The following is a 19,439-nucleotide window of genomic DNA, read 5'->3' as shown; positions in this document are numbered from 1 at the left end:
AATGCTACACTTAGCCTCTGACACAGGAGTGACGCGCAGTACCAGGTCGTAGCGCCTACCGGTACTGTCCTCGGGACTCCCTGTCCCTCGGAGACATAAGCCCACCTTCGTGGCACTATATGTCCGCCCCATGGCTTGCCGTCGCCCATGGGAAGCTCGCTTAGCCCAAGCTAGAAGCCGGAGCCGGGGGCCGTGGAGAGCCAACACGGACCACCCCCCCTAAAGAGCTTATTGAGCCATTTCCATTCTGGCAGCCATAGATATCACTTTGTGCGAGGAATCATAATGGGGTTTTCTCTAGCAAACCTTCACATCTTGGCTTGCCATTCGATATGCACCATCCTAGTGACATTCTTAAGAACTTCCCACGGCCCGGGATCGAAGATCCCGACCTTCAAATATTTACGAAAATGCCACTAGGCCATTCCAAAGGTGCGGACCGTCACACATGGCACCCTCATGCCACAATGTGACTCCGCCTCTGAACTTAGTTAATGTCAAGTCTTTCTTTGCTAGTTACACTTGTCTACTGCAAATTACAACATTCTATTATGATGATCTTTTAGTATATATTTTGTTTTCTGGGATTTTTTTTTATGATTTCATTTTTTAAAGTACATTAAATAAAAATAAATGTTTTGTTTAGTTTTGGGTTTCATTAATTACATGATTAATTATAGTAGGCATTGTTGTAAATGGATGTGAATATGTGATATATATTTTAAGGTTAATTGCATTTTGGTATCATTTATTTTTAACATTTTACAATTTAGATTGTTAATCTTTAAAAATAACTATGTAGATTTTTAATTTTTCAATTTGTTGGAGGTTGATTTAATTTCCAATTTGATCAAATAATTTATAACAATTAACATGGTGAACACCCCGCGAACCCGTCCTCCACCCTAATTGAAAGAATAAGCTCTACTTTATTTTTTATTTTTTATTGTTTTTGGTTGGGGGTGTGGCTGTGGTGAAGAAACGTCAAACTTAATCAAACAACAACACAATTACAAACATCCTGGTTCGAGAATAAGATCCAACGAGTCCAGGCCATTCTCAAACCAAGTTTCAAACATAGACGAAAACGAGGACTCAAGGATTAACGAGCTAAAGCATGAGCCGCTTTATTTGTTACTCTTGGAGCATATTTACCTCAAAAGCATAGGTAAGCAAGCAACAAATGCTTGATCTCTTCCAACAAAAAACATTCAGCACCTAGAAAAGGCCCAAGATCATGAATCAAATCCACAGCCTCCTTACAATCAGTATGAACCTCTCCACCGCAAAGGAATTATTTAGTAGAGGTCCAACTTATATAAACCTTTTTCGCAAACATGGTAATCAATCTTGCTAAGCCTTGAAAAACGAAACAAAAAAATATGAAATAACATATGGTAGACAGCAAATATGGATATATATATATATATATATGCTGTAGAAAATTTAAGTTGTTTTTGCCTTATCAATTGCATAAATGGCAGCCATTTTTCATGTGGAGGGAATGTCTCTTTCACCAAAGGTAGATTAATTAGAGCTGTTACCCATGAACATAGAAGTGGAGTCTTTTCCAGTTCTATAAACCTTATGCCAAGTACTTCTTCCTGAGGCTTGAGAATCCCCAATAGACAACAAATAGCAATGTCCAATGGTCCCATTTTTTGTTGGTCGACTGAAGGACCAGAAGAGACAAAAGAATAAGAAGTGCATTCTAAAATAAATTTGTTCATTCCCTCTTCAAGTGCATGCATTTTGTCTTGCACTTCCTTGTTGAATTTCCGTTGTGCTTATCCATTTGTTTTGAGTGTTGAGTACAATGCATCAAACAGCTGCAGTACCACATGACAAAAGGGTTCAATAATATTCTCTTATATCTTGAAGAACATCAGATTATTTTTCTATGTATTAACCCGCAGATTGAGAGCATACTTATGGTCTTTTTTTTGGAATCATATAGACTATAGTTCGTAGATATAGATAACCAAAAGCATGAAATTACAAAACGTTCTATTAGTTCGGTTTGGTAATGTTGTGAGCAAGCATGTTGGTAAGCATTTTGTTCAAAATTTTATAACAAAATTATTATTGTATAGTTTGTGATCATCATCAATAAGATGAACAATTGACATGATAATTTAGTTATATATAGTTTACTTTTCCAATAAATATATTGTTAGTTAAAAAATCAACAGATATTTAAATAAAGACAATCAATAATCATAAGAAAAAAAAATTTGTGGTTATACTATTTCAAAATACCCCATGTAGATTTTTTTAATAGGAAATTAGCTCAAAACTCAAATGCATGTGCATCTCTACAAGTATCTTTCAAAACTATATGAAAATATGTTATATATTTAAATAAAATAACACAAATAAATTTAGAGAGATAGAAACAAGAGAAGAAATAACTTGGTAAAGAAAAAAAAAAAAAGTATAAAAATACTTGGGCATGGATTTATTTCTATGCTCACCTGTTTGTAGATAAAGTCAGCCCAAAAACGAACTTGGGCTCTCTTGTATGGATCTTGAGGAAGGAATTCAGGACCATTGTGAGTCCAAGTTTCATCGATGTATTCAAGGATTACAAGCGATTCAGCAATTGGCTTTCCCTTATGCACAGGTACTTTCTTGTGAACAGGATTGTACTTGAAGAGCAAAGGGCTTTTGTTCACCAAATCTTCTACCACATACTCGTATGGAATTCCCTTCAGTTTACCATATAACTGAATGCGCTTCCCTAAGCTCCATGAACATTCTCTCTCTCTCTCTCTCTCTCTCTCTCTCTCTCTGTGTGTGCTCTGCTTTCACATTGAACTTACTGCCTATCTATCTGCTTAATAAAGACTTCCAACTTCTACAATTGCGTGTGAAAATTTTCTTTTGTTTACAAAATTGACCATTTGGTTCTTTTGTAGAAAGAATTCTAGTGATATTTCAAACTCCAACATATTCAATTTGAGTACCACACTTTGACTTTTAAGTCTTTTTACTTCTCCATGTCAAAGAGTATTACATACTTATAATTTTATTTGAGAAACTAACTAAATTATCTATATATATAATGAATAGCGGAAAGGTTAAAAGAATGTTTTCGTGAAGCAAATTTTGGTGTCACATATGATAAATAATAATTTGAATAATTCGAGTGATAAATTAAAATTCAATGATCGGTCTCTTTTCATGTTTTTAATCGCACTATATTAAAAATTAATTTACTGTCAAAATTTTAACATATTTAGCATGTGAGTTGCACATGATTTTAAAGTAAGGGTATTAAAGGTTTTTTTGCGCCCTTGACTGGTTGACCCTTCTTCTTCTTTTTCTTGGTGCTCTGGCTTTGATCTTGGATACTAGCTAATGCCAGTGAAAATGGAAATAAATAAATACCCATCAACAAAAATCTCAAGACTGATTTTAAGGACATACAAACATTGCCTTAGAATAAAATTGATTAAAAGTAAATAAGGATATCCATATTAGCTTCTTGCTGGAATCTTCATCACCATTTGCAACAGTTGCTCCAGTCATCTAAGCTCAGTGCTCTCTTCAATCACTAAGATTGCTCTCCCGACTACTAGCTCACTGAATTCTCCACTTCAAAAGACCAGTTTTTGTTTCTTTTTTTTTCTTTTTTTTTTCCCCCAAGAAAATAGTTGCCTGATCTCTTGGGCTTTGAGTTCTTGATGGATGTGTTCGTTAATACTGCTCGCAACCACTACGCATAATCAAAGAAAAAAAAAAAACACAGTTCTCGCTTTGGTGGGTCGCTTTAAATTTTCAAAATTTGTATGAAATGGGACAAAGGAATGTGAAAACAAAAAAATTGAAATTAACCATCAGCTTCTGATAGCCTTTTCTTTCTTTTTCCCATGGGAAAATGCTGATGTTATCAGAGAGATTTTCCAAATCAAATAAACAATTTTTTGTGAATTTTACTATTCTCAGAGCTGTTGTTTAACGGAATTTTCCTTTGTTAATTAAAAAAAATATATATATATATATATATATATATATATATATATGATAAAATAGAGAGAGAGATGGACCAATGTTGCCAAAGCCCCCCATTGCAATTTTTTTTCTTTTTTTTTAAATCAATCCTTAATGTTAATTAAGAAAGACAATGCAAAATGACATCTATACCCCTAACTATGCATTGCATGACACACAGGACATATTCATTTTGATTGCTTGACAGATAAACCAACCGTACAAGGGATGTGGAAGTTTGAAGTGCAAAGTGTTGGAAAATCTATTTCAGAATATGCAAGATGTGAATCCCAATAAAATTTGAAATGTGCAAGTGTCAATTTTATTTTATTTTTTGGGTTAATATTAACATTTATAGTTTTTGCATGATATACAAAATCCATAATTTTAAAAATAATTTATAATAGTTAATTAAATTTAAAAATTTATTTAAAAATTTTATTATTAATAAATATATTTAATTTTTTTCTATTTATATTATAAAAATTGTTAAAAACTATAAATTTGATTTCTATATATAATATTATTTAATTATAAAATTCAAATTTAAAAATATTTATTTATATAATTTTTTTTATCTATAAAATTTTTCTATCTAATTTTTTCCAGCTATGAAATTTAAATTCAAATCCAAATGCATTTATATAATTTAATTCAAATTCAAATGTATTCAAATAATATTTTTCATCGATAGAATTCAAATTCAAATTCAAATATATATTTTAATCCATTGCAAATAATTAATTTCTATATATTAAATACTCATAATGTAATTTAATTATTTATTTTTTATTATTATTTATCTTAAATACATTTTTACCTTATAAGGTAAATTATTATGGAATTCAAATTAAAAAACATTCACCTACCGAATTTTTTCCACCTGTAAAATTCAAATTCAAATATTTTTATATAATTTAATTCAAATTCAAATTTATCTATATAATATTTTCGTTTATGAAATTTAAATTTAAATTCAAATATATTTTTTGATTTTTTACAAATAATTAATTTTTTCTATGTTAAATTTTTATAATATAATTTAATTATATTTATTATTATTATTATTGTTGTTGTTGTTGCTGTTGTCGTTGTTATTATTATTATTATTATTATAACTAAATTAAGAATAATTTGGATTTAAAAAAAAGATATATCTATACATACCATATATACTGTTTCATTACTATATCTGTCGACTTGTATATTACGATATAGATCAACATTAAATTATAAGTAACTTATAGTATGTTGTATGTATTTTATTTTAATATTACATATAATTTGATTATGGCTTACATTTAATGTCCATGACAATATTCATTATAGTAAATTATATATATATATAATATTATAAATATATATTTATTATTTATTTAAAATTTATTTCAAAATAAAAGATGATTTATATATATTTGGATACAATTATAAAAGGTAAAAATAATTATACTTTTTCAATCAATTATCTAATATTATAATAATAAAAATATATATTTTTGAATACAACTAATAAAGGTAAAAACAAATTATTTTTTTTAAACAGCTGTTTTATTTGGTACTGATTAATATTTTGATAGAATCATAAATAATAAAAAAGGAGATGATTTTTTTTAATAATTATATTCTAAAAAGAATATTTCAAAATTTTTCTATCACTAAAATAAAACATTATTTATGTAATTTTTTAATGGCAAAATTATGTATGTCTTTATTATTTTCCATATAATGCTTATCCAAACGACTACAAATATCCAAACAATTACAAATAATCTTATCATAGTGATTGTTATATAAAATCTATATAATGTATAAAAGAATAAGCGTATGCGCCACACATTAGTATACTCTTCTTTTAAATTCCCTCCAAAAGTACACTTTTTTATTTTATTTACTATTACTTATTATTTATTATTCATTATCTTACATTTTTATGGTTATAATCAAATATATATAAAACTAATTTTTGATATAAATATCCATCATTATCAAATAATTAATAAAATTACATATGATAATAATTTTGAAATAAATTAAAAATAAATAAAATATTTGATTTTATCTTATTTATCAAATATATATTTATGGCCTAATTAGTATACATATATATTATAACGCAATTATACACATATATGGCCTAATATATATACATATATTATAACAGAATTATACATATATATGGCCTAATATCAGATGGCCTAATATATATGGCCTAATATATATTATAACGGAATTATGGCCTAAATATATACATATATATAATATATGAAAGTAAAAGAGTCAGCAAAAATTTTTACCACGTGTTATCCTCATGTTCATTCTGTTCCCTTTAAAAATATTAAAAAAATTAAAATTCAAAAAAAAAATTAGCTTAAAAATTCTACAATCTTAAAATAATTGCCATATATGTCCTTATATTTATTTTATTTCCATTCAAAGGCATTATAAATAATTAAAATCTAGAAATAAAACTGCTTAAAAATTTCCACAATCTTAATAAACTAGAAATGAATAATTTGATATTGATTTTTTGGAAATTTGTATAATATATGGGCATTAGCAAGATTTGGCTATAAACTTTTGTAATAACATGTACAACGGTTTTAGTATAATTTATATAAATAATATTTTTATAAATAATTAATATAAATACTATTTCTGAAAATAAAAATTATACAATCTTCGTAATACTTGGAATAAAAAATTTGATTTTAATTTTAGAAAATTTCCATAATATGTGGGTTTGAAGATTTTATTTTTGGTGATGGAATAAAACTTGCAAGAGAAATTTTTTTCTCTCCTTATTTGGTTACTTTTTTAATTTTTTAAAGATTAGGTTAAAAAAAATATAAATAATAAAAGATATTTTTACTATTAAAGATATTTCACACAAAAACTCTATACATTCATATATATATATATATATATGGATATATAATAAATGAAATTTTATTATAAAATAATAAGATTAATATATGGTAATTACTAATAAAATTGATCTCTTTATCAGAAATTTAAAATGAATAATGCATTTTTTTCAATATTTTTCAAAAAATACTCAATATATATATATATATATGTACACATATGAAAAGATTTAATTAATATGGATCAATATAAATTCAATTTTATATAAAATGTGAATTTCATATTTAAAAGTATAACTAAATACTTACAATGTAATAAAATTGTACAAGATTAATGATCATTAATTTCATTTGTGATTATGATTGGGTTGATTTTGTGATGAATCTTAATTGTTATCTCATGCTGATTTTATTTTATTAACAAGAATAATAATATTATTAAAATTATTATTGTTAAATAATTATTCTACTATTTAATTATCTTTTATAATTATATTATTATATTCTTAAATATAAAAAATAGATAAATTCGATCTGGAATGGTAATTATTAAATTTAAATTTAAATGGAAAAATTAATAATTATTTATAATTTTAATATTTAATATTCAATACTAAATTATCTAAATTTTAATATTTAATATTCAATACTAAATTATCTAATATCTAATATTTAATATGAAAGAAAATTGAAGATTTTTCAAGAATGTGTTAAGCTATGATTTTTATTTATTATAAATATACATATTTGTACAAGGTTTGACTAATATTTACAAGATAAAATATTTTATACAGGATATAAATACTTGTAAATAGAATCAATGAGTTATAAAATTTAGTAAAAATAATTATTTTATCAAAAATATTTTAAAATATATATTAAAGGAAAGATCCTTAAATTAAAATATATATATATATATATATATATATATATATATATATATATATATTAGATAATAAAAGAGATATAGAAGATGATATTATTTCATTTAATTTGAATATTTTATCTAATCAAATTAAATATAAGGATTTAACATAAAAAATTAATTATTATAAAGAATCAAGAAATATATTTGAATTTTAGTTTTAATCCCATAGATGGAAAATATTATATAAATACATTTGAATTTGAATTAAATCATATAATTTGAATTTGAATTTGAATTTTATAGATGGAAAGAATTAAATAGGTAAATATTTTTTAATTGAATCACATAAATAATTTTTCTTATAAGGTAAAAATGTATTTATAGGATAATAATAATAATAATAATAATAATAATAATTAAAAATACATTTGAATTAGAATTAAAATTCTATATATGGAAAATATTATTAAATACATTTAAATTTAAATTAAATTATATAAATGCATTTCAATTTAAATTTAAATTCCATAGATGGAAAAATTAAATAGAAAAATTCTATTGATGGAAAATATTATATAGGTAATTTTTGAATTTGAATTTCATAATTGAATAGTATTATATATAGAAGTCAAATTTATAATTTTTAACAAACTTTTATAGTATAGATTAAAAAAAAAATCCAAATATACTTATTAGCAATAAAATTATTAAATTAATTTTTAAATATAATTAATTATTTTAGATTATATTTAATATCATCTATTATGGTTACATCATCTATTATAGTTATGCATGCTATGTATCACACGGGATGAATACTAGTATTATATATATATATATATATATATACATTTACATTATTTGTAATTTTCTATATGAAATGTCCGCAATCAAATATTCATTTTATAATTTTCACAACCAATTTTACCAAAACTAAATAAAATCAAATATATATAATATATATTGATTTTCTATATAAAATATTCATAATCAAATATTTATTCCATTAAGTTTACAGTCAATTTTATCAAAATAAATAAACTCAAATATATGCATTTTTTATATAATAAAATCTCATTATGGTTGTTTGACAACCTAATAATAATTAATAAATTTTTTTTATGTTTTTGAAGGGAAACTTAAGTATTCATAAGATGACACGTGTCAGAATTTATATATATATATATAGAGATTATTATTAATATTAATAAAAAAAGTATGTTTATTTTAATTTTTTAAAACAAAAACTGATTTTATCTATTTTTAAGTACAACCATAAAACGTAAAAAAAATTTTACTTTTTCAGTCATTTATATAATATTATACTATAATAATAAAAATATATATTAATTGGTAATTAAGATAAGATCAAATAAATTTTTTTTTTTGAATATAAATCTTATTCTGCCATGTTTAATCATCATTATTTATGATATTAACTTTTTATGTTCAAATAAAACGATATCTTTATTAATTTCTATATAACCATATTTGTATATGAAAAAATATTTAAAATATGTTTAATTAAGGAAGCTATATACATCATATATTTATGATATATAATATTATAATAACAAATATATTTTTTTGTTCTTTTATTCCTAAAATCAAATTTATTATATATAATAATAAATTTTATTTTGCTATGTTTAATAATTATTATTTATAATATTATGTTTTTGATGTCCAAATAAAAAATATTTTTATTAATTTCCATATAGGCATATTTATATATGTAAAAATAGTTAAAATATGTTTATTTAGGCACACAATATATATACGAGTACATTTTATGTCATAAAAATATTATAATAATAAAAATACATATTTTGCTTCCTTCATTGCTAACCCAAATCTATTATATATAAAAATAAGAAAACGTGTATACTACTATAAAAATATTATAATATTATAATAATAATATTTATAATAAAAGAATGGGCCTGCAATTCTATGAGTATAGTAATGTATCATTTTTTTATTATATTAAATATATGGTTATCAATATTTAATAAAAATATATATTTTTTAAATTTTTTTCAAAACAAAAATTAATTATATATATATTTGAATGCAACTATAAAAGGTAGTATCATCAATATAAATAAATAAATAAAAGATGATTTGCAAGAAAAATTATAATGATAATATGTTAACACAAAGCATTCACTTTTCTTTTTTTATATATTATATAGATATATATTTTATATTTTTTGTTAATTTTGTATTTTAAATTCAATTTTTGATTTTAAATTTTAATTCTTAAAGTTAATAATTTGAAATATAAATTTAAAATATATATTTATCTCTCCATCAAAATATAAATTTCAAATACACATTATTTATTTATATAGAATATTTAATTTGATTAGATACAAAATTTAATTTAAATGAAATAATAGTATTCCCCTAAATCTTTTTAATTATATATATAAAAATATATATATATATATATATATATATATATATATATATATATATTAATTTTAGGAATCTTTCTTTTTATATATATTCTAAAATGTTCTAACAAAATAATTATTTTCATTAAATTTTATAACTCATTGTTTCTATTTACAATTATTTAAACCTATATAAAATATTTTATCTTGTAGATTTTAGTCGAACCTTGTATGAATATGTATTAATTAACAAAAATCATACTTTAACATATTCCTGAAAAATCTTCAATTTTATTTTATATTAAATATTAAATATTAGATAATTTAGTATTTAATATTTCATAATTCTTATTCCAATTCGAGTTTATCCATTTTTTATATTTAAGAATATAATAATATAATTATAAAAATAATTAAATAGTAGAATAGTTATTTAATAAAATAAAATCAGCACTGGATAACAATTAAGATTTGAGCTTGAATAAGATCACACAAATAACTCAGTCATAATCACAAATCAAATTAATGGTTATTAGTTTTGTATAATTTTCATTACATTGTATAATTACAAAAAAAAATTTACATTATCCTAAACCCTAAACTCAAAATTCAAAAGTATTCAATTACACTTTTAAATATGAAATTCACCTTTTATATAAAATTGATTTTATGTTGCTACATATTGATTAAATTTTTTCATATGTATACATATATATAAGTACATTTTGAGCATTTTTGGAAAATATTGAAAAAAAAATGCATTATCTTTAAAATTTCATTAGTAATTACCATATATTAATATTAATATTTTACAATAAAATTTCATTTATTGCATATCTATATATAAATATGTATTATTGTATAGAGTTTTTTGTTAAATATATTTAATAATAAAAATATCTTTTATTATATATATATATATATATATACACACACATTTATGCTTTTTTACTTTATCTTTAAAAAATTCAAAAAGAAACCAAATAAGGAGAGAAAAAAAAAATTCCTCTTGCCATGCTTCATTCCATCACCAAAAATAAAATCTTCATACCCATATATTATGGAAAGTTTAAAAAATTAAGATCAAATTTTTTATTCCAAGTTTTATTAAGATTGTATAATTTTTATTTTAGAAATATTATATATATATATATATATATAAATTATTTGTGAAAATATTATTTATATAAATTATGCTAAAATTGTTGTACATGTTATTGCAAAGATTTATAGTCAAATCTTGATAATGCCCATATATTATGGAAATTTCTAAAAAATCAAGATCAAATTATTTCTTTCAAGTTTTATTAAGATTGTGAAAAATTTTAAACAATTTTATTTCTGGATTTTAATTATTAATAATGCCTTTGAAAGGAAATAAAATGAATCTAAGGAAACATATGAGAATAATTTTAAAATTGTAGAATTTTTAAGATAATTTTATTTTTGAATTTTAGTTTTTTTTTAAATGCTTTTGAAAGGAACAAAATGAACACGAGGATGACATGTGGTAAAAAAATTTTATTGACTCTCTTACTTTTATATATTATATAGATTTGAAGTGGAAGATTCCAATATTGGATCTTTGCCACTAAAAAAAAAAAAAAAAAAGATAGAGATAATAATCATAATTGAACTGTCTCTATTCGAATAAAAATATCTATTTAGATATTAAAATCTTAAATACATTATATAATCTAAGCAGATTTTATTGATCCTTAAAAAAATTAGATTGAATATGACACTTTGATATGTTTGATTGAAATAATGAACTTTAAGTAGGCAAATAACCAACGACTCTTCAATCTGTTATTTCCATAATTTCATCATGAAAACAGTGTTTCAAAAGGTGAAAATGCAATTTTGCACTTTCCAGTGGAGTATATTTGTGAGACAAAGGTATGCAGTCAATTTCGTGAATAGTGGACTTTAAATTAGCAGTTAATTCCTTCCCCCGCTGTAGTATATTTATCAATCCTTAAGTTTTTTTATAGAGGGTTTCGAATATTTATTAGTCTCTTTCTCTTCTATCATTCTTTTGGATAGTTATATAAATATATATATATATATATATATATATATATATATGTATTTGGACATTATGTTATATATACGGTAACATTCTGTATCAATGTGCACATACTATAATATTGCGGTAATGGGTTAGACATCTCGTTGTGCTATAAGATTGAGTAAACAAAATAATATTAAGTAAGATGATTAATGCTTCATATTTTATTTACTTTTGAATATATAGTCCGGTGTGATTGGTGAGGTAATATTATTTTAAATTCTTTCTTTTCATTTTTTTATGTTAATTTTTAAAAATTTATGCTATTTTGACATTTATGGTAATGTGTTGTTATTTTCTATTTTGTTTTTTCATGTTTCATCCAATAATTATTAACTTTCAAATCGTTCCAATGTTATAATCAAAGACTAAATCTTTTAGATAATTACCATGATCCCAATTTCTTCTAAATTCATTAATTATTCCAACATATATTATAATATTCTAACTTAATATACTATTATGTTATAACACTAGAAGGATAATTATTAAGAAAATACAAGATAAGCTCCACATATTAAACCAGCATAAAAATAACAATAATAGGAATAAGAAAAATAACAATAACAAGAACAAGAAGAAGATGAATTTTGCATATACAGTTACTTGAAAGGAGACATCCCAACTAGGTTGGCATCCCTCCTACTACAATACAAAGTCAGTCAAGTACAACTGAAATCGAGTCCAAGAAGGACAAACCGACCAAAAGACCTCAAGGGAATACCACCGGCCTCATTAAAACCTCATTAAGAAAAAACCCTAAATGGGAAAACCTCAAATAAGGAAAAAGAGTACCGGCAACACGTAGGTAGGTATCCCTCACAAGTCTAAATGGTCAAAATCAAGAAAGAGAAAACCTCAATTACAACTGGTAGGGTGTACGCGTACCCAGAAACCTTCTTCACCAAAAACACGTAACTTCACAATATCCGGATGCTGCTGCCGATTGTGGTGTTTCTGATGGCATCTTGAAGCAGCAGTTGGCGCACAGGAAGACGATGGACGTGGAGGAGGAAATTGGACGGACTTGATTGCTTCCACATCATAGATCAGACGCTTGCGAGGGTCACCGAGCACTTCGTAGGCCTCGGAGATCTGCTTGAACTTTTTCTCGGCCTCAGATTGTTTGCTGGCCGGGTTCTTGTCTGGATGCCATATCAACGCCTGCCTTTTGTACGCCCTCTTCACTTCATCGTCGCTGGCTTTCCTCTTCACGTTCAGAACGCTGTAGTAGTCCAAAGCCATTCTGAATCCTCTCTTTCTCTCTCTTTTTTCTTTTTTTCTTTCTTTGTCTAACTATTTGCGTAATATACCTTTTTGTGTGGTGTGCTCTCTGTCTATATATAGCTGTGAAAAGGCGGTGAGGCAATTTGGGTCGAGTGTGAATTCTAGAGGAAGTAGGATAGTGAATTCTAGTGGAAGTAGGATTGTGAATTCTAGAGGAAGTAGGATAGTGAATTCTAGAGGAAGGAGGATAGTGAAGTCTAGAGGAAGTAGGATTGTGAATTCTAGAGGAAGTAGGATTGATGGTAAAAACTTTGCTTGAGGACTAAGCAACTCAAGTAAGCGGATGAATAAAAATTCTGATTTTCTTGAGTAACTAGATAATACGAATAGCAGTAAGCAACTCAAATAAGCATTCAATCCAACTTACTTTTGCTTGAGGAGTAAGCAACTGAAGTAAGTGGATAATAAAAGTTCAGGAGGAAACTTTGCTTGACGAGTAAGCAACTCAAGTAAGTTTTCAAAATCCAGCTGATATATGTAACTAATCTAATCTACTTTATTTACTGTTATTGTATCACTGTCTCTGTTCAATTCAGTGTTAATTGTTCATCTTTTTATTCAAGATATGGCTAGTGAGTTGCTTAGCCGTGACAAAGTGTGAAGCATGGAATTAAAGGGTGAAGATGATTGGGAGCCAATAGAGTTAAGTGGCATAGCTTCTATTTCCTTCTACAAAGATTAAGAATTCGAATCCCACAATCCCCAATAGATTACTGATGAAATTAATCACATATTCTACTTCATGTAGTATATTGAATTGAAACCAAAGGCTAGCGTTAAAACTCTAAACCAGATTTTTCTTTTTTGCTATATATGTTCGTTCTATTCCCAAAACTTGGACAATAATGACTTTTGTATCCATAATCTGTTTATACATCTATGAATAATTTTATTGAATTCTGTTCATTACTTTTGATTTTCTCCCATAAATTAATAGCAATGAAAGAGAGGAAAGGAAAACAGTGAAAAGACTAAGGGTCCAACAAACATTGTTTTCCATCTTTCATGATTTTATTTCTTCTTCTTCTTATTATTAAATTTTTGTTCATCTTTCGGTTTTTAACTATTTAGTATTCTGAAAAATAATGTTGGCCGGTTGTTTAACCACCATCATCGGTGATTCCAACAAGAATTTGACAAACCCTCCTGTCATGATTATGACTGGTAAGTCCCTAAGATCCACCAAGATCCTACTTGCTAAGATCTTTCCAAGTCTTTGCTAAGTCTCTCAAAAAATATTGACCATTTCATGAATGCCTAGAGTTCCAGTGCTAGCCAGAAGAAAGGCTGCCAACATCTATTTCCGAGTATCTGGAGATGGCATTTCCTAAAGCCACAACGTCAGAGAGGGGTAGGGGAAGATTGGCCTACCATCCATCACATTCATCACGTAAGATTGGTCACATAAGATTGATCATTTCTGCATCTTCTAAAATTATTAAATTCAGGTACTTCATTTCTACAATCTCTCACATATAAGCAGGTACTTCAGTTCCCTGTTTGTTTTTTTTCTTTTGCTTTTAGTAAATATTTTGCAAACTCATGAATGACCATGAATTAGTTATAAAGAGATGTAAACAAAATGCACGCAAAAAACAAACAGCGAAAAATCACATGTAAATGTTATTTTTTTTAACAAACTCAAAAATGTAAATGTGATACTCTCATTATTCTCTGCTTTTGGTATGTTAGATACTTATTTTATTCCCTTTAACTGACTTGTGATAAATCTTTCTTTTCCAGGTTCTCTAGATTGCAGGTTTCTTATTTTTCTTTTTTTCTTATTTTTTTTCCCTCTCTAAAGTAAAGTTTAGTTGATTGATTAACGGGAAGCTTTTTGGTTGTAAATACTATTCTAGCTCTACATGACCATTTCAGTCTTTTTCTTCAGATAACTAATACCTGCAACCACGGACTGCCTTTCTTGTTTCAAAGTGATTTTGGGATTTGAAACTATCAGATTTCATTTTTATTGCAATCCTGACTCCATATTTTTCACTGCAATCCCAGCACAGGATTGTTTTCGAGTTGCTTGTGCAAGAAGATACTGTAATTCAGTTCTAGCTGTAAACTTGTGATTTCTTTTACACAATATAATGCATTCCATCTCCTTAACAGAGAAAGATTCATCCCAAAGAGTTTATAAAAAAAATTCCAATTTCAAAATGTAAAAAAGTGAGATTGTTTACTTTGATAATCAAAATGACAAGTAGTTAAAAATCATCAAACACAACCGCAGTCCATGTTCATTTGATTACCGAAACTTAACCAATACGTAATGTAATGGAAAAATGAAAGAACCCAATGTGAGTGCATAATTGTACTTTTTGTGATTTTCTTCCATTGATTGACCGCAATCAAAGAGAGAATGAAAAAAGTTAAAGGTCTATTTTTCCAATTTATTTTGTTTTCCATCTTTCATACTTTTCTTTCTCTTATTATTATTTCGTGGCTTTTTTTAAAAAAAAAAATTCATCTTTTTATAATTTGGGCATCTTTTGGTTTATTGGTCATTAGTTATTTTGAGGTTTATACTAAAATATTGCAGCAGAAAGTTCACCTAGTATGAGAGTTATACTAATATATCTACAACTTAAAGGGCTATTCGTATGTGAGTATCGGAAAGGAAAAGCAAAACAAGAAAATATAATCAAACACAATCAAAACTTGTCAAATTGAAAAACAAATTTCTAAGCTCTATAGACAGAATACACAACCACAGCCTATTGTCAAGGGAGATCCAATAAGAATCCGAAATTCAGACCTAATATGATAATATGACTCATGCTATCAGAGACTTTTTGATTGTTTAAAAAGTGCTTTTTTGATATGAATCGTCATCCAATAAACTATCAAACTTCATTTCTCGCAATATCCCACTGCATGGCTGTAGCAGTCCGATCAGATCCTTACGTTTCATTATTCAATGTGTGGCTCTGATATGTTGCTCCTCTGCATAAATCAGGTTGATTACGCTTGTAGCACTTCCTTATCCAGGGTAGCAATTGGGTAGGCCTAGTCAATGGCTGGTTGTTTCCCAAGAGCCTTAGCTTTCATGCTTCTCCTCACAGACACTCATTTGGGTTTGCTCCACATTTGATTAGTTTGATATGGAGTGAAGAATTTTGATCATTCAGAGCTGCTATGTTCGAAACCAAGCCTTCAATTGATGTGGCTGTTGCTGGCTAGTTGTTTCACCACTTTATAAACCAAATCCACTGCTTCAGTTAGATTCGAAATGTAGATAATAAAGAACAATTCTTTCATTAATATAGATAATTAATTTTCATTAGATTCTCACAATTTTGAACTTAGAAAAGATTTTTGGACAATCTCCCAATTTCGATTAGATTCTCTTTGTTATTAAAAAGTTTTAGGTTGCATATTTGAATGATGAGTTTGACAATCAAATAGAAGTCTACACCCTCTTAAAACAAAAAAAAAAAAAAACAAAAAAAAAACCAAAAAAAAAACAAAAAAAAAGAAAAACAATTTCTGGACACATATATAATATTACTCTGCCTTTATGAAATTTATCAATGAAAAACTGCATAGCATACACAATATGGACTGTTTTATAGACTTCCAAGTACGAATGTTTAACAGCTAGCTCATGGGGATTGGCAAAAACAAAAGGAATGGAAACAGAATTTCAGATGGCAATAGCAATTCATTCTTTATTATTTGAAACTATAACCAAGATTAAACGAGCCTAATAAAACATTTGATAGCCTGTTAATTAGGAGAGGTTTCTCCAGAGCTAATTATTATGAATGACGCTAGTATAAGACTGGTCTAATTCTCAAGCTGGCTCTAATCTAGTCTGCAGTAAATCTATAAACCATTGCATGCAAATACCCAATTTGTTTGTGTCAATGAACATGTATGTCACTGTTACAGAATGATTTCCAGGGAAGTCTGTATTATTTAGCAGAAATCTCAATGTTAGTGAAGTGTAAAAAAACAAACATATTATGTCTTTCATAGCTCTAACACTCACAATTCACCCAAAGCTGAAAGTTATTTTGAAACAAGCAAAACCAAAATGGTAAGAAAAAGGGAATGCAAAAATCAATCATAAAAATGTTATCATGTTCACCATAATTGCCGTTATATGTGAATTTTATATGACTATCTACTTTGTGACTCTACTATCCAAACAACATCACTAAACCGTTTAAGGCCACCTGTCAACAAAAGTAGATTTTATGAAGAAATCAAATTAAGATTCGAAATGATAATATTTAACGGACACAGATAGAAAGGAAATGAATTAAGTACAAATTTATATAGCATATGGTTTGTTCTTTCCCACAAAATCCACTAATTTGTACACGATGCCATTTATTGTAAAGTCTGCACTGGCAATTTTGTTTGCAACACTACCCTTAATGGCTGCAATGATGACAATATCATTGTGCACTATCATCAACAACTCTATCAACATTAGGAGCTGTGATGATGTTATTTTATAGCGTAAGAAAGAGAGAAAAGAAAATAAAAGGGTCTAAGATGTTCGTTCTAATTAAAAGCTATTACATTGAACCAGTCCCAAAGACACAATAGTAAGGAAATTTTCAAAGGTGAAAACAGAAAACTGTTTAAAAAAAAAAAAAAAAAAAAGGAAACACTTATAGAATTAGATTTTTATCAAAGTTTAGAACAATTCAAAATGAAAAGTATAGTAATGTAAGCATATTGCATAATTCTAATGATGAAGAAATGCTTCCAAAAAAGAGAGAAAAATAGTGCTTTTGTGCAGTTGGTCATAATAAATGGGCATATTCCACTGGATAAAGACTTAAGACCCATTTTCAACTTAACTGATATGGACTATTTACACAAGTCATTTCATCAGTCAGTAAGAATGCATAGAAAAGTGAATGCAATCATCATTTTATTTTAATTTTCAAAAATAGTTATTCCAAATGGGTTTGTAAGTTTCATTAAAACGAACAAAACCAACAGAGATAAATACAAGCGCACGATATTTGCTCTGTTTCTTCCATTAACCAAAAACAGAGAAAAAGTACTCATTCTCACACAAAGTGTACAGAGCTACCAAGAGTTTTAACTTAGGGCAACTTAGGGCCTAATATACTTTACAGCTCTCTCACACGTTTCTAATTGCTGACAGAAACATATGCTGGCCAGCAAGCCAGTCGACAACAAGGTCTTGTGCTTACTAAGCTCATACATAATGGTTTAGCGAATTACGTACAACTCTAACCCCACTAATTTATTTCTCTATATTTTAGGATAATATATATATATATATATATGTACACTTGGCAACAAGACCTAGCAATATGTCATGTTGTATTTGGGTTATAATTCTTTTGTTTAAACACTATACAGTAAGTTTATTATTGTGTAACCTATTAACAATCCATTTGTTTTCTACCCAAAAAAAAAAAAAAAAAAAAAAAAAGAAAGAAAGGTTTGTTAGTGTGAAATCCCACATCAGTTGGAAAGTGGAACGAAGCACGCCTTATAAGGTAGTGTGGATACCTTTTCCGTACGATCTGTTTTGATAAAATCTTAAGGGTTGAGTTGTAAGACGATTCCCTAAGCCCAAAGAGTACAATATTGGATGCGTTTTGACAAAATCTTGAGGGCTCGGTTGTAAGAGGATTCCTCAGGCCCTCGGATAGACTGTGCTGTTGGGTTGTAAGGGGATTCCTCAGGTCCGGGTTGTAACAGGATTCCACAGGCCCAAAGAGAACAATATCGGCCAATATCGTCCATGGATGGACTGTGCTGTTGGGTTGTAAGAGGATTTGACCATGGGTGGACTGTGCTATTGGGATGGACTGTGCTGTTGGGTTGTAAGAGGATTTGACCATGGGTGGACTGTGCTATTGGGATCGGTTGTAAGAGGATTCCTCAGGCCCTCGGATAGACTGTGCTGTTGGGTTGTAAGGGGATTCCTCAGGTCCGGGTTGTAACAGGATTCC

At 26.7% G+C, this 19,439-nt stretch overlaps 2 protein-coding genes across 2 annotated transcripts; both read right to left on the bottom strand.

Moving 5' to 3' along the window:
* Positions 1-1,298: 1,298 nt before the first annotated feature.
* Positions 1,299-12,611, bottom strand: LOC125422452 (glutathione S-transferase U9). The gene is given in 5 exon segments (XM_060815037.1): positions 1,299-1,359; positions 1,462-1,829; positions 2,475-2,735; positions 12,368-12,421; positions 12,585-12,611. Coding segments are annotated over 5 exon segments (771 nt in total).
* Positions 12,612-12,751: 140 nt separating this feature from the next.
* Positions 12,752-15,555, bottom strand: LOC125422301 (uncharacterized). The gene has a single exon (XM_048473155.2). It carries the CDS (start codon positions 13,438-13,440, stop codon positions 13,054-13,056), a length of 387 nt encoding a protein of 128 aa, XP_048329112.1. The 5' UTR covers positions 13,441-15,555; the 3' UTR covers positions 12,752-13,053.
* Positions 15,556-19,439: the final 3,884 nt, after the last annotated feature.

This window comes from Ziziphus jujuba, chromosome 2 (genome assembly GCF_031755915.1).
Source record: "Ziziphus jujuba cultivar Dongzao chromosome 2, ASM3175591v1".
Lineage (NCBI taxonomy): Eukaryota > Viridiplantae > Streptophyta > Magnoliopsida > Rosales > Rhamnaceae > Ziziphus > Ziziphus jujuba.
Note: the sequence above shows the minus strand (reverse complement) of the source record. Positions and strands in the feature narration are given on the sequence as shown.